The sequence below is a fragment of the Wyeomyia smithii genome, chromosome 2 (assembly GCF_029784165.1).
Source record: "Wyeomyia smithii strain HCP4-BCI-WySm-NY-G18 chromosome 2, ASM2978416v1, whole genome shotgun sequence".
NCBI lineage: Eukaryota > Metazoa > Arthropoda > Insecta > Diptera > Culicidae > Wyeomyia > Wyeomyia smithii.
Window position 1 is genome coordinate 84308869 of NC_073695.1, and position 15249 is coordinate 84324117.

The following is a 15249-nucleotide window of genomic DNA, read 5'->3' on the forward strand; positions in this document are numbered from 1 at the left end:
GGAAGAATTCTTCCAAAAAAGTTGGTACAAAATGAACTACTTGAATGGTACCACCACATACATAAGACATACGTAACACTCGCGTTTTTTTCTGGTACATGCTGCATTGATTTTGTAAATAACTTTTTGACAGTTTCTTATGGGATTTTCTTTGGGGCTCGATAAAGCCGAGAAAAAGAAAATTTATTTTGTTCATTATTTGTCGAGCAGTTGGGCAGGACGAGGTACGGAGTACTATGGGGCAACGTGTACCAGAAAAAACGCCAGTGTTACGTATGTCTTATGTATGTGGTACTACCGTCGCGAAAACGAATTCGACATTAGTGAAAATTTGAAAGAAAAATGTAACTTTTCAATTTAAAAACCGTATAGGTCTATAAAAAGCTACGAAGTGGTTCACACTTAAAATATATTGCCGAGCCGAGACTCGAACCTACGATGACTGGCTTGTTTGACTGGCATCGTACCTCGAGACCAACCGGAAGGAAGGAAAATGCAAAAACGTTAGAAATGAATGTGACGATTTTCTACCGTGCAAATAAAATTGGAAAAAAATGTTTTTCGAAACCGCCAGCTTGTGCATTGAAAGAGACTCTACGTGGAATACGTGACACAGATTTGGTAAACAGAAAAATTATTTACGTTTCTTCCTTATTTTGTAAATCAAAAATTTTTCTGCTTCGTAATTTCGTGAAGAGCTGTTTGTACTCAGGTATGGCGCTTTTGGCATACAATTCTCGTCAAATTGCGTACCGAGGTTTATCGTTACCAAACGCATGGGTGTTGTATCTATTGACGGGTCATCGTAAAAGTACTAATGTCGACGCAATCGACTCATTCATCAGTGAATTAGTTGAAAATAAAACGCTGAAGTGGAAAGTTCTTAGCCATAACAAGAAAGTCACTAAAACTAATGGTACAGTAGCATCCGAGCTGGCAGTCCCAGCGAGCGGAAATTCTTCCTTCAAGCTGACACAAATTTTCGATGATTTAACATCTAATCCGATTGTGATCAACATAGACCTACTAGAGCAACAGCACGTAGACAATCTGGTAGAAACCGCAATTAAAGAGGGCAACCAAAAAGATGTCCATTTACTATTCGAACAAATGGATCAGTATCGAAAGCTTCCCTCAAAAACGGTGCTCAACATGCTACTGGAAAATTTCGCGAAAAATGTAGATAGACTGCGATTGGTTCGTTTGATGGAACTTTGTAGAAGAGTGGATGCAGATTTTGTGTCAACAAATGGTGACTTGCTGCATTATAAAGCATTACTGCAATGGAAGAGTGGGAGCTCATTAAACGCTTTGAATAGTTTTAAGGACGCTCTTCGAAGTTGCACTTCTAATGCAACTAAAGAGGTAATAAATCGGATGCTGAAAGAAATTGTCGACGAGACCATTGGTAAGAAAAGTGAAGCAGTTCTACTGGCTGTCATTGAGATGGGGGAATTTTGCATGCTGCAGCTTCACGATGAATATTTGTTATGTTATTCTTGGGAGAAGAGTTTCCGCAGCCAATGGTACAGCGATCAGGAGGTAGCTAAAACGATTTTCAATAAGCATAATGATCTACGGCTGGCAATCGCGAAAAGGTAGTTTTGGACAATATCAATAAAATTTGTTGAATAAATTTTGTAAGTACTTTTCAGGCTTAGTAAAATATGTTTCATATATCTGCAAGAGTACTGCATCGAACAGGTTTATCAACTTATGGAGCTGTTTTTGAAGCATAACATGTTGATACAGTGCCGGTTAATCTTGATCCGGTTATTTGAATACCAATGTAAGATGCAAATTACAAGTAAAGTGCTGGCCTGCTTCTGACTGATTGATTTTAGATTGGCGTCGCGATTTAAGAGCATGTTCGGAAATTATTCAAAACTCTATCGATTTGAATATACCGCTACCAGAAGTATACAATAGAAAATTGCTAGATTTGCTATTCAATGGAACCGGGTACCAACAAAGCTCACCTACAGTGAACGGGACAGTGCAGAAGGCTAAAAACTATGAGTTCAAATTTTGAAGTGTTCCTTGCAATTTAGGTGTTAAGTTACTAAGATGTATATTACCAATCATGTAAATTACCTATGTATGACTAGATTTTATTATAGGTTTGTTGAAAGAACATTAATATTTAGCTCCTTCCGTAGTTCTTTGATATCTTGATCCCATCGTTTTTCCCAATATACGCACATTAGTGGTTTTACACGCTGACCCGTCTGGATTGCCCAGGGAAGGTAATATTGACGGTATTTTTGACGTTGTCTGTATGGAAATGTTGCTGGTAATAATTTATTATTATTACGTTCAAAATCTGTCACTTACTTTGGTCTTAATCGGAAGGCTCCGAAGACAGCGCCTCCGTAACACATGGGCAATCCTGTATTTATCGCTTCTACCCATTTCACGGCGACTTCCCCAAGCATATTAGTCGGCATATCGAGAACTGTATGTACCAAGTCGTGGGTCTCACGATAGCGTGTCATAACGTAGGCAAGCTCAGGATCGTCCATGAATCGAACCTCCATGCGGGAGTCTGGAGTTATTTCCTATGAAAATGACAGAGGATTTATAGCAGAAAAGATACTGCGACACGACGACTAACGTGCTTCTCTAGGAATTGTACGTAGTGAAAGCCAAAACTATTCTCAGGAAGTGCTCTGAGAGCATCCATGTTGACGGTGTGGGTATTGATGCGAGGTTTTTCCGTAAGCACCTGGCGTCCTTCAGTTGAGGAAAGCATTTGAGATCGAATATTTTCCAAAGCAGCAGTACCGGTTGTTTCACCCAAACAGGCTATCATGTCATGCCTAAGAATTATTTCGCGTTGCAGAACATATAGAATGTAGGTACGCATCAATATAATATACATGCCTTCTTGGGTTTAGCAGTGCGGCTAGTGAACTTCCAGCACTCAGGATGCACTTCTGCGTATCCGTTAGTTTGATTTGATTTTTCAGGAATTCCTGTGTAAATTCGTCCACCGGCGAAGCATTATTTGAATCGGAGTCATTCTTTGGTGAAGCTTGGGCAGCAGCAGTGCATAAATTTTTATTCCACACTCGCCTGAGCTGCTGAAATTGATTCCCTCGTAGTAACATTTTCCTGAAAAAAAATTGGTCAAGTTTATTTCAATTCCATGGTCCAGTTACGTTAATCGACTTGTTGTACTATTGCAACTTTATTGATGGCATTTTTGCAGTCACTATAGTTAAGTTAATTCATATTTTTGAACCCAAAAGGAAAACGATGGTGTGTAAAATTGGTCTTCGCTTCGGTTTATCAAAACGACAGCACTACCGCATGAGTTAGTGGACGGATAATCGAGAGGATGGGCTCTGTAACCACCAATGTGCTGTTTGAAAACGGACACCTTATTCGAGCACACAGAAATCATCTACGACAAAAGATTTTCGAGTGAAAGTAATACCAACATAAGGCCTTAGCTAAGCTTAGGTATACTGCCCATAGCTGCACTTCGTGATTAGTCGAACCAACAAGATTGCAAAAAGAACCAGCTGAATGGTGCTTGGGACTAGCATTACATTCCTGTTGTGCAATTTTCACTGGTTCACAATACTTTTAACACTGACCAACAACGACGCGGGCCACAACCAAAAGGCTGTACTACTTGGGAAGGAATAGGATGGTGATGCTTGTTTTGTGTAGAGACCGCGGGTTCCAATGCATCTCTACGGGTATCACGGGATAGGAATTTTATTATAATCAGTGCAAAGCTCTGCTCGCATTTCGGTAAAGGATGCTGTTACCAATACCAAAATTTAAATATCACGAAGCAGGCCTGGATCCAGACGGGCTAAAATTACTATGAACCATTATAAACACTTTTTATGTATTTAATGAAGCTTTTCAGAACTTCGACTGAAGTCCGCACTAGAGGGTTAAGAAGGGCGAAGGGGGCAAATGCCCCGGGCCGTCCGACACGAGGGCCCCCCTAGTCCTGGACCAGACGTGAAAACAGAGGGGAGACCTGTCACCTTCTAGGAAAGCGTTTAGTCATTTCAAAATTTAAAATTTTCTAACCCTTCATTTTTTTAGGAAAAAAAGGGCCTCACGAAAATATCTAATCCGGCCCTGTCACGAAGCCCATTGCGCAAACCAAGGGGATGGCATCCCTATCTTAACTCTACACGTTTGGCAGTAGGCAACATATCGGGGCTTTGCTTAAAAATAAAACCCCGAGGCAGGCGCCCAGCAAAAGTTCCATAATTTTGTCACTTTATTCGGGAAGACTCTTTACTCATTCAACATAAAAAAGGATAGCATGTTGCTATCCCCCTGGCACGAACAAAACACCTAGTGGGCCAAACTAACTTGATGCGCCAAATATTTAGGTTCTTATCTATATTTTAGGACACTCGTTTAACTTTGGAGATATTCCACGTCAATTACAAAAAGTATATACGTGAATACTGTATATGCAAAATATTTCAACATCCAAATGTGAATTCTGAAGATCCGTTTATTTCGCGAGGTATCTCGTCATGTCTTCAATACTTATAATAATTATGATTTGACACCTACTGAATATATAAACTAGCAAAGTTTCATACACACAAAGCCTTACAGAGAAATCAGAATTAACTTTGATAAGCAATGAGATCTAAAATGTCCAAACCTCGTGTTGTTGTAGGTAAAATAAAAGGCAGAGAAACTGTGTACTTATCTGTAAATAGCACCGAGAATCACATCGCACAGCGAAATTTCACCGGGGAAGCAGCACACCTTGAACGATGATCCCACTTCACGATCTAACTGTCGGTACTATTAAGAACCTTGGAAGCGGATTGTGGGCCAGGCACAGTGCACTCCGCTGTTCGGATAGTTAAGATAAAAGATAATTCCAAACACCTGTAATGGTAGCTGCAGGCTTATGTACAAAACAAAACTAGAAAAACGCCACCCAATTTATGTTTATTTATGTTTGTTGGAAGAAAAAAAAAAGCAACACACTTCTAGAATCACCAGCAGCCGAAAAATGTTACAACACGGCGCTGCCAGCGCCTTCTCAAAAGAAGACGACACAAGATCGTGTGGAAGGCACGATGCGTCTACACAAAAGGCAGTCAAGTACGCGGCCGAAGGCGGCGAACGACTACCTTCTTCACTAGGCAGGCAAAGCTAAAAGATTCTGGTTGAAAGGCGTCCCAACGGGAGGCGCAATTACGCCTTTTAATTTGTATGGAGAAGGCGTCATTACGCCGTGTGTGTATTCGGGCCTTAACGTCGAACTTTTTTCGACGTTCTATTATCATTGCTATATTCAAGTTCCGACGGTGCGTGCGTCGCGATCTTTGGCGCGTAAACCATACTTCGGCGGTAGAGGGAATGCTTCGCCAACCCGAGCATCTGTTTACCAAAATGGTGCCGCTCAAAACAGCGTCTGATCTTCATGTTAGGAGCGGCTGATCAACGTCTTGGTGGCAGCATTGGACTCTAAGCAGAGCTGACACGATGGTCCCCTGGCGAGACATGGAGTTGGGGAAGACCCAACGAGCCGCCCCGGAAAACATGTTACAAATAACGTAAGAGATAATACGGATCGGAACAATCGGCATGGACCTAGGCAACGAAATAAGGACTACGATTGGTAACTTGGGACATGGAACTGCAAACCGCTCTGCTTTCCAGGATGCGACAGGACAATCTACGACGAGCTACATCCACGCAACTTCGAAGTCGTAGCGCTAGTATGGAAAAGCAGGCACCGGGCGGCTACTTTCTACCAGAGTTGTGGCACACCACCGAGCTTGGAACCGGCTTCATAGTACTGGGCAAGGTGCTCCAACGCATTATGTGGTGGCAGCCGATCAACGCAATGATGTGCGAGTTGACGATAAAGGGCTACTTCTTAAACTACAGCAACATCAACGTGCACTGCTCACCCGACGACGAAGCGTTTAAGCATGTCTACGATAGCTGCCCGCGACGGGACGTAAAAGTCGTCATTGGGGACATGAATGCTAAAGTAGGACGGGAGGCAATGTACTGACCGGTTATTGTACCAGATAGCCTGCACGCCGTGTCTAATGGTAATGACCATCGGTGCGTAAACCTTGCGGCTTCCCGTGGTATGGTAGTATGAAGTACCTTCTTCCCCCGCAAACATATCCACAAATCCAATCCGACCAACAGACAGAGAATCAAATCCACCACGTTCTAACCGACGGCACGTTCCTCTCCAACATCATCAACGTTCGCAGCTGCCGTAGTGCGTAAATAGATTCGGACCACTACCTAGTCTTAGCTGTGTGTAGTGTATGCGCTCAAAACTCTTGACAGTGTAAAAAACCCGTCAAAGTCGAACGCCGCGACCAAATATCGAGCAACTGCGGGACGCCGGAGTTGCACAGAAATACGCGCAGCTGGAAATAGCGTTACCCACGGAAGCAGAGCCGCAGGTACTTCGTTTTGCGTGGGGGGCAGAGAATTTTTTTTAGTTAAACGTTTTTTTGGAGGGGAAGCCGTTTAAAACCGTTATGTGCTCGACAAAAAAGTACCTTTACGCGTTCAACGGAGTACCCGGGTACTCACGAATTAAAATTCTTAAAAGTTTTGCAGTTTTCCTCCTATGTCGATAGTTTCAGCACCAAAAGATTCGAAAAGCGTTAGTGGTGTCCCGTAAGAATTTTCTTATTTCCGAAAATCTGGTTTTCCGGGTACATATTCCGAAAAAAAACCAGACTGCGAATGTGCGTATCGTTGAAAAAAAAAGTAGGGATAAAAATTTTATAATTTCTGCTTTACAGTGACGAAGCCGCTATTCGACTAATTCAATATTCATTAAATAAATGATCAAACCAGCAAGAGAAACAATGCAAGGACGAGTGATGGAATACAACGATTTTATGACACTTATTAGAGCCATTTACACAACGTTCGAAAAACTAAAAACAGAAGAGGGTTCTAAAAAGTTAAAATTTGAAACAATAAATGCATTGAAGGAATTACAGCGTTAGAAACCCATCTTCGAGGGTCGCCTTATACAAAATCGACGATACTGAGAGATTCTATTCGCGAAGAAAGAATGGAGCGATTCAGCCGTTAGCCCAAATTCTAAATTTGACGATTCGCATAGTTTGATCAATGTTTTGTCCGGTTTTATTTTGGACCGAACTGTAACATAGTTGTCCGGGCTATGTAACGGACTGAGTTAAGCTTCTGAGGTGTGAAAAAGTCCGGCCAAAATAAATTGAACTGAAGCACACTGCAGGAAGTTTAGATATTGTCTGAATATTGAATATTTGAAAAAACTAGTCTTGTGTGGCATTTTTTACTCACGATTTGTTCAATCCAAGAAATCAAAAAGTGGACAATAAAACCTTCTGGAAAAACTGGTCAAATTTTGCAGCAAATATTGTTTTGCATTGTACTTATATGTATAATCAAGCATATAAAACTGTGATTGGTTCGCTCATTAAAATGACACATTTAACTGACATTTTCACTCCCAGACGCTGGTCCGGGCATCCGAAACGGAAGTATGCGGATCGTCAGTTTCTACTTCGCCGCGAATCAAGCGGGCTCACCAAAAGATTGAGTAATTAAACCTTTTTGTCATATCAGTTCGACCGTTTTGATTGTTCGGATTTAAACACGGTTCTTTTGAGATTTAGTGAACTACTACTGGAGACTATTCAATAATGCTTATTGGTCATATTTCAGATTTTTCATTTGGTTTTTTTCACCTAGTATCAATCAAATATATGAGAAAATTGCGTGGTGGGGCAAGGAAAACGCGTGGGGGGCTAAGCCCCCCTTAGCCCCCCCGGTAGCTACGGGCCTGCACGGAAGAGCAGCTTGGCGCAGCTACTCTTGAAGATGGCTAGAGGAGCATCCGATCCGCCATAAGTAGCACTGTTGTAGCGTTACTAGATACAAGGGCTCCAAATCATAGACATGAGTTAATTGAGAAGAACGCAGCACGGGCGAGAATGCAGCAACACCGTACGAAAGCGAACGTGGAACGATATCAACAGGCACGGAACAGCCAAAACTCAGTCCTCCGAAGAAAGACGCGCCAGCAAAAGAACCGAGATCGCGTAGCGAAGGAAGAGCTGTACCAGGCTGACGACATTTGAATGTTCTACGAGAAGCTGAACAGCTCTCGTAAAGGCTACGTGTCGCAAGCCAACATGCGCAGGAGCTTGGACTGCAACCTCCTTACGAACGAGTGTGAGGATCGAAAGGTGGAAGCAGCACTTCGATGAGCATCTGAACGGCGATGCAGTAGAGCGCGACGACAATATGGCAACTGATCTTGGTGTACGAGCAGAATACAACATGATTCCAGCCCCCGACCTCTTGGAGGTGGAGGGGAGATTGGCCGGCTAAAAAACAATAAAGCTGCTGGAGTGGACCAACTTCCGAGCGAGTTGTTGAAATACAGTGGAGAATTACTGGCTAGAGCCGTGCACTGGGTCATTGTCAAGATTTATGAGGAAAAACGAGTACCGGAGGAGTGGATGCAAGCTATTGGGTGACAAGCTGGAGTGCTGCAATTACCGGGCAATCACTCTGCTAAAGACCGCCTACAATACTCTGCCGTCGATTATCACCATTTGCGAAGCAGTTCGTGGGGCACTACCAGGTGAGATTCATGGGTACCCGCGCCACCACGGATCAGATAATCGCGGTCCGGCAGGTTATGTAGAAATGTCGCAAATACAACGTGCCCACACACCACCTATTCATCGATTTCAAATCGGCATACGACACAATCGATCGAGACTAGCTTTGGAAAATTATGCACGACTATGGATTTCCGGATAAACTAACGCGGTTGGTCAAAGCGACGATGAATCGAGTGATGTGTGTAGTTCGAGTATCGGGGGCACTCTCGAGCCCCTTCGAAACTCGATGAGGTTTAAGGCAAGGTGAGGATCTCTCGTTGGATATCCCAAAAGTCGGTTCAACTGTTTGGTTTCGCCGACGATATCGACATTGTGGCTCGGACCTTTGTAAAGATGGCGGATACGTACATCGGACTGAAGGCCGAAGCTAAACGGATTGGACTGGTCATCAATGCATCGAAGATGAAGTATATGAAAGGAAGGGTTAATCGGTGCATCATGGCAGGAAATCGTGTATACTTTGATCTCCGTAGGGCGCTTCGATCGAGTAGAATTCGTCGCCGCACCAAGTTAACCATCTACAAGACGCTGATCAGACTGGTAGTCCTCTACGGGTATGAGACATGGACTATGCTTGTGGAGGACCAACGCGCCTTTGCGGTCTTCGAGCGGAAGATGTTGCGTACCATCTTCGGTGGACTGCAGATGGAGAACGGAACGTGTAGAAGGCGAATGAACCACGACCTGCAAGAGTTGCTCAGGGAGCCATCTATCGTCCACACCGCTAAGATTGGTAGGTTACGGTAGGTTGGGCATGTCGTAAGGATATCGGACGACAGCCCGGTAAAGATGGTTCTTGAAACCAATACGTCAGGGACGAGACGGAGACGTGCACAGCGGGCTAGGTAGATCGATCAGGTGGAAGACGACCCACAGACCCTACGCAGACTGCATAGCTGGCGAGCTGCAGCCATGACCCGAGTGGAATGGAGACGACTCTTACGTACAGCAAAGGCCACACCATGACTTGGGGCTGTTTAGTAAAGTAAGTTAAGAGAATAAACCCAAAGTCCGTCGAATGGTCTGATTCTACTAGATATCGAGCTCACGACCACTCGCTTGTCAAGGCGGACGCTGTAACCTTGCGGTTTCGAAGCTCCGGAGGAGGAGGTAGTACCGGATGCAGGATGGCAAATTAGTTTTCACTATTAAATTCCCTGATTTTCTCTGAAATATAACATTATTTGCCTGATATTTTTCAGCATCCACCACAAAACAAAAAGGCAACATAGATGAACGCAATTCTGAAATCTCAGTAAAATAAGTATTCAATCGGATGAGAAATCAAACAGTAGAGGCTCCGCATTAGCCTTTTATGCCGAAAAACCCGTCCTGGCCAAAATGTTGGGCAAATCGGACTTGGGGCTGTTAGCTCCAGTCGAATTCCATTCGTCGTCAAAAATATTTTCAAGTCATTGCCGGAATATTCTCCGCCTCCATCCGAGCAGATCACTTCTAGCAATTGTCCAAACTAGTTCTGCATCATCTTTGAATACTCAACGATTCTGTGCCTCAGACTTGTTGATTAGCAGATACAGAACGCAATACCGACTCTACGTGTAGTAGGTGGCACGTCTGGCCATCTTCGATCGAGAGGCCGTTAGAGCCCGAGCCTTCCCGTCTTTATAGGTCCAGGACGAATTCGGCGCTTCTGGCTTCTCTTAATCGACGCCATTTTTGACTTCCTCTCTGAACAACACTAGCTCCATACGAAACTTCCAGAGCTCGTATTTGAATTTTTTTTGTATTTGTATTTGTGAGGTATAGAAGGGGGCCAAGGGCCGGGTCACTGGTGTTATGAGGCACCATTCATGCTGTACCAGTGATTAGAGGATTGGCATCACAGCCTCAGTAACCAGCTGGTCAATTAAGTTCTGTGTAAATAACTAGAATAACCCTGGGCAAGTTGCAAAAATACTGTCTTGTTAGGGTAGCATCTTGGCAAGACCCCTGAGTTATAACTAGTCAGTTAACTGCCGAAGGATAAGGAAAGGCAAGTATCTCTGAAGATTAATAAGTGTATAATAATAATAACAACATATGCTAATCAATAAACAAAAACAGACATGATAAAATAATACTAAGCTTTGAAAACGAAGAACTGTGGTTTCTTGATCAAATTTCGCTGTGTTGGTGAATTCAATACATATCTACACATCTAAACTCGAAATTTTATTATGAAACTCGGAATAAAAAATAAAATGAAATATTAAAAAAAAAAAACAAACGAAAAGGGAAAATGAAACAGAACGGATATATGAACGATGTAGTCGATAAAGAAACCACGTACACTTTTACTAAATAATACTACATACAACAATGCAACTTTGCACATGGAACTAACAATAAAAAGTGAAGAATTTAATTTCACGCTCAACTACAGTTCATCCATGAGTGCATAAGAGTCACACTGCCAGAAAAAAGTAAAAGCACTAATTCATTTTATCTAATAGGTAAGGAAGTATCATGTGGGACTGTAATGCATTCATGGATATAGACAAGAAAAGAGCTTGCACTATGTGGTCTGGTCCACGTGTGAGAAAAATTCTTTAGTGTTAATTGATATTGTTAAGAAACTTTCTCACATAGGAGATTGCCGAGATCAGAGTAGGAAAGACTACAACATAGGTATCTGACTCTCATCATCTCCCTTAGCTCCCATCCGCCACCCGGGAGCACACGCCCTTGGGTTGTCGAAACTCTCATACAATAGTTTTGTGGCTCCATCTTAGGATTCCGTAAAGCTATAAGAACCCGAGATAGGAGCTCAACCACCAAGCCCAGGGAACTTCCAGAGCTCGTAGTTAAAATCATATAATTTTTCTACGCTCAAGCTCGCGTTCGATGCCTTGGTGTTAGGTTTAGGTTCGGCAGAGCAAAAACTGCCCACTTCACAGTTCGAAATGTTTTAGTCCGAAAAATAGCACTCAATCCTATTTCCGAACGGATTTCTTCATAATCCGCGATCTATGCGCCCTCGCGAGGCTGGACCCAAAACCTGTTGGGCAAATCGGACATTGTACAACAAATAAAAAACGCGATTAATCGTGAGCAAAGTGTTAGTTCTATTTAATTTAATTGCACATGGAATGAAGAATGACAAAATGTGTTAAGGGATTGCATCAGCCAATTTTGGAATAGACAGTGTTGGTTTTCTGTCGAGGTAGACCAGAGTGAGCCTGAGTGAGCCACACAGCACGAGGGGCGCATGAATGATGACGGCATATGGTGTATTTTCTAACACAAAAGAGCCGTTCAAAAAACAGTGTCGGTTAAGTTTTCCTCCAACTGTTCTTCAGTTTTACTTGATATTCCCTGATTTCCTTGACCGAAAAATGAAACTATCGTTTGCGAGGGAGTTACGAACTTGCGAAGGATTTATTACGAACTTATAGCGTCCGCCATTATGGTGCGTAAAAAGCTGGATAGAAGGAGGGGTACATGCGTGCCCGCACCACTGCGGACCAAATATTCGCGATACGTCAGATCCTGCAGAATTGCTGCCAATGCAATCGAAATTACCTATGGTAGATTACGCACGATTACGGTTTCCCGGATAAACTGAGACGGTTATCGAGTTATGTGCGTAGTTCGTGTTTCGGGGACGGGTATCGAGTTATGTGCGTAGTTCGTGTTTCGTGGACACTCTCGAGTCCCTTCGCATTTCCAAGAGGGTTATGACAAAGTGATGAACTATTGTGCTTGCTATTTAACATCGATTAGGGCGGGTATCGACACGAGTATTTGGGAGGGTTGTTTAGTTCTTTGCCTTCGCCGATATAATTGATAAGAAGAGAAGATGACGTGGACCTACATAAGACTGAAGGTTGAAGCCGGGTTCCAGAGGAAACCAGGTCATCCTTCAACCACGATTTCAGATTAGCGGTGAGGAGGACCAACGCGCCCTTGGGGTCTTCAAACAGAAGGTGTTGAGTACCATATATCTGCGGTGGAGTAAAAATGGAAGATTAACCGTGGCGGAGGCCGATGATCCACGAGCTGCATCAGCTACTGAGAGAACCACTCATCGTTCAACGTCAAAAATCGGGAGACTACGGCTGGACATGTCATGAGGATGTCGGACGAAAAAATAGGCTCTCGATAACAACCCGATTGAACAATGCGACGTGGCGTGCAGCGAGTAAGGTAGCTCGAAAGAAAAGCGATTTGCGGGGCCTCCGTAGACGATATGGCTAGTGAGATGCAGCCGAATTGAATGAACAAGACTTCTGCGATCTGGAGCTGACTGTTAAGTATATTCAAGTTCCGCAAAACCCTGGTTGCAGAAAAGCAACCAAAACTGGCCGCAGACCTTGAAACAACTTTCGTTGGAGGCGAGCCTGACGATGAGGAGGCTAGGATTATGGACGACGAATCGATTGTGCCCATAGAAAATTTGTGATAGTACGGTCGACAAGGAAGGCTTGACACTCTCGGTCTGGCTTGCACCATACGATCTACGCTCACTGGAACCACCGCGCTGAGATGATAGCATGTCAAATAGTTATTCTTCCGGTAAAGGCCCTTTTTCCAGAGACTGAAGGAATATAAAATTTGCCATTGAGACAAGCGAAAAAAAGTAAAAAAGAGCCGTTGATGTGCCACCGATCGCTTTGTCAGCTATCAAATAGAACTGGTACTATAGTACAATCGATCGTGAATCATCTTCGAAGATTATCACAGAATTATATTACACCAAACAAAAACCTTAATACGACAAAATGGAACAACGTTAATTCTACCAGGTTTCACGTTCAATTCTGGTCACTTTAATTGTCACAATTATCGTTTACTTACACAAAACTATCCGCTCTTTTTTTTTTGATAAATTTATCATTTCATAAAACTACTCAGTAACTGAACTAATGATGGGTTACTCTCCTGGCTAAGTGTATTAAAATAAACCTAAAACAGGATAAACTAAGCACTTTATACAGATACAATATCGAACCAGGTATAACTTTGGTTTCTTCTCGTTCTCGTTGTTTCCTTTTTGTCGTGATTTGGATTCACCCGTTCAGAGTCCAACGAACTCGAAATCTTTAACAGTCCCGGTTCCATTCCGTCACACTTCGTCGACACGACCTGATGAAGGTAGTAAAGCTTTGCGGTCCGCTGCCTGATTACTAACCATTGAGCTAGCACCCCCAGCGGGACTCTTTTTCCGGAACGTCACGTACGTATAAAGCAACGACCCTGCGACGCTTATGTTGATTCCGATGGAGTTGAGCCAGGAGAACACGTAGTCTCCTCCGATGAACATACCAATATAAGTTACACTAATGTTTTTCAAACAACCCACGATGGTCGTCGTCAGTGCTGAGTTGTACTGTGTACATAGGATAGTGCTGTACGTCAGGATGAAGCCCATCACACAGGAAAGCAGGAACTGTATGGCAAAAACAGGATCGTTCCACGCCTCAAATCGCCAGGCTTTATCTAGATCTCCACACAGCCAAGTTCCAACGAGTGCTGGCAGAAACATAAGAAGCGAATTGTAGTACATCAGTCCATACTTGCCCATATCAGCAGTGTCTAGCTTTTTCTTCATATACACTCCGTTTGCAGCCGTTAAGCTATTGGTAACCATTACAAACAGGTAACCGTGCAGATTAAAACTAAGGTCATCGCTGGCAGCGAGCAACGCACCCCCAACCATAGCGTAAACGCTGACTTGCACTGCAGTGGAAGGTCGGACGCCTAGAATCCTCAGCTCGAGAATCATCGTCATTAGGATGGAGAATCGTCGCAGAGCGGCAAACATAGGCAAGCTAAGGGCCTGCGTGCCACCGAGTCCAAACATCATATTTCCCAAGTAAATTAATGGCAACGGGAAGATTCTTCTCGGAATGTCTCGGTTGAAATCCGGAAATTTTACTATACTAAAATGCTTTCCCAGGAACAAAACGATAATACTAGCCGCAAGTTGACCCAAACTTAGCACCAAAAACGACGGAAATTGGTAAGATGTGAGTACTGTTTTGTTGACTACGGTAATTAGAAATGAAGCTACTCCATAAAATATTGCACTTGTCAATTTCATGACGTGAGTAATTCCATCGTTGGCGCTTCCAGGAGATTCGTTTGCACCCATCTTGTAATCGGGTGTCTTGTTATCGCGTTATAAATGATACTAACGCTATTGCTGCTTATCTCCACCGCAAGGTTTGACGCCTTCGTTCATTAGATTATTGGTTGTAGAAACGATTTTGATTTGCAGACCATTAGCAATCTCGACTGACCTTCTTCTTATTGCTTTTGTTTCGTACTGTTGATTCAGTTGCTTATTCAACATTCTTTCTTCGTAATTTACATTCAACAAAAGTTTTAACGATTATTTTGTTTGGAGGTTCCAACGTTCGATGGCTCGGTTGCAATTTCTACCATCGTGTCATTATTTGTTTCATTTTTTCAATTGAAAACCACACTTAGCACTTATCCCGGATTGCCCGGATCATTCACAAGTTTGACGTTTAACTCGATACGTCACAGCTTTTGTGAGTCAGAAGACGAGAGAAAAAAAAGAGCTCTCTCTAATTTGGGGTTTTTGTTGTACACATACAACTATGCATTTATTTACTGTTTT

The 15249-nt window shown here is 43.1% G+C and overlaps 2 protein-coding genes across 2 annotated transcripts; one reads left to right on the forward strand and one right to left on the reverse strand.

Moving 5' to 3' along the window:
- The first annotated feature begins 423 nt into the window (after nucleotides 1–423).
- Nucleotides 424–2134, forward strand: LOC129725773 (uncharacterized). The gene is made up of 4 exons (XM_055681955.1): nucleotides 424–621; nucleotides 697–1598; nucleotides 1656–1789; nucleotides 1845–2134. The coding sequence occupies exons 1-4, from the start codon at nucleotides 439–441 to the stop codon at nucleotides 2030–2032; spliced, it is 1407 nt and encodes a 468-aa protein (XP_055537930.1). The 5' UTR covers nucleotides 424–438; the 3' UTR covers nucleotides 2033–2134.
- On the reverse strand, nucleotides 2087–15158 carry LOC129719728 (UDP-sugar transporter UST74c-like). The gene is made up of 5 exons (XM_055671126.1): nucleotides 13730–15158; nucleotides 2884–3114; nucleotides 2615–2819; nucleotides 2335–2558; nucleotides 2087–2274 (listed from the first exon to the last, which is right to left on the reverse strand). Exons 1-5 carry the CDS (start codon nucleotides 14755–14757, stop codon nucleotides 2115–2117), a joined length of 1848 nt encoding a protein of 615 aa, XP_055527101.1. The 5' UTR covers nucleotides 14758–15158; the 3' UTR covers nucleotides 2087–2114.
- Between the last annotated feature and the right edge of the window lie 91 nt (nucleotides 15159–15249).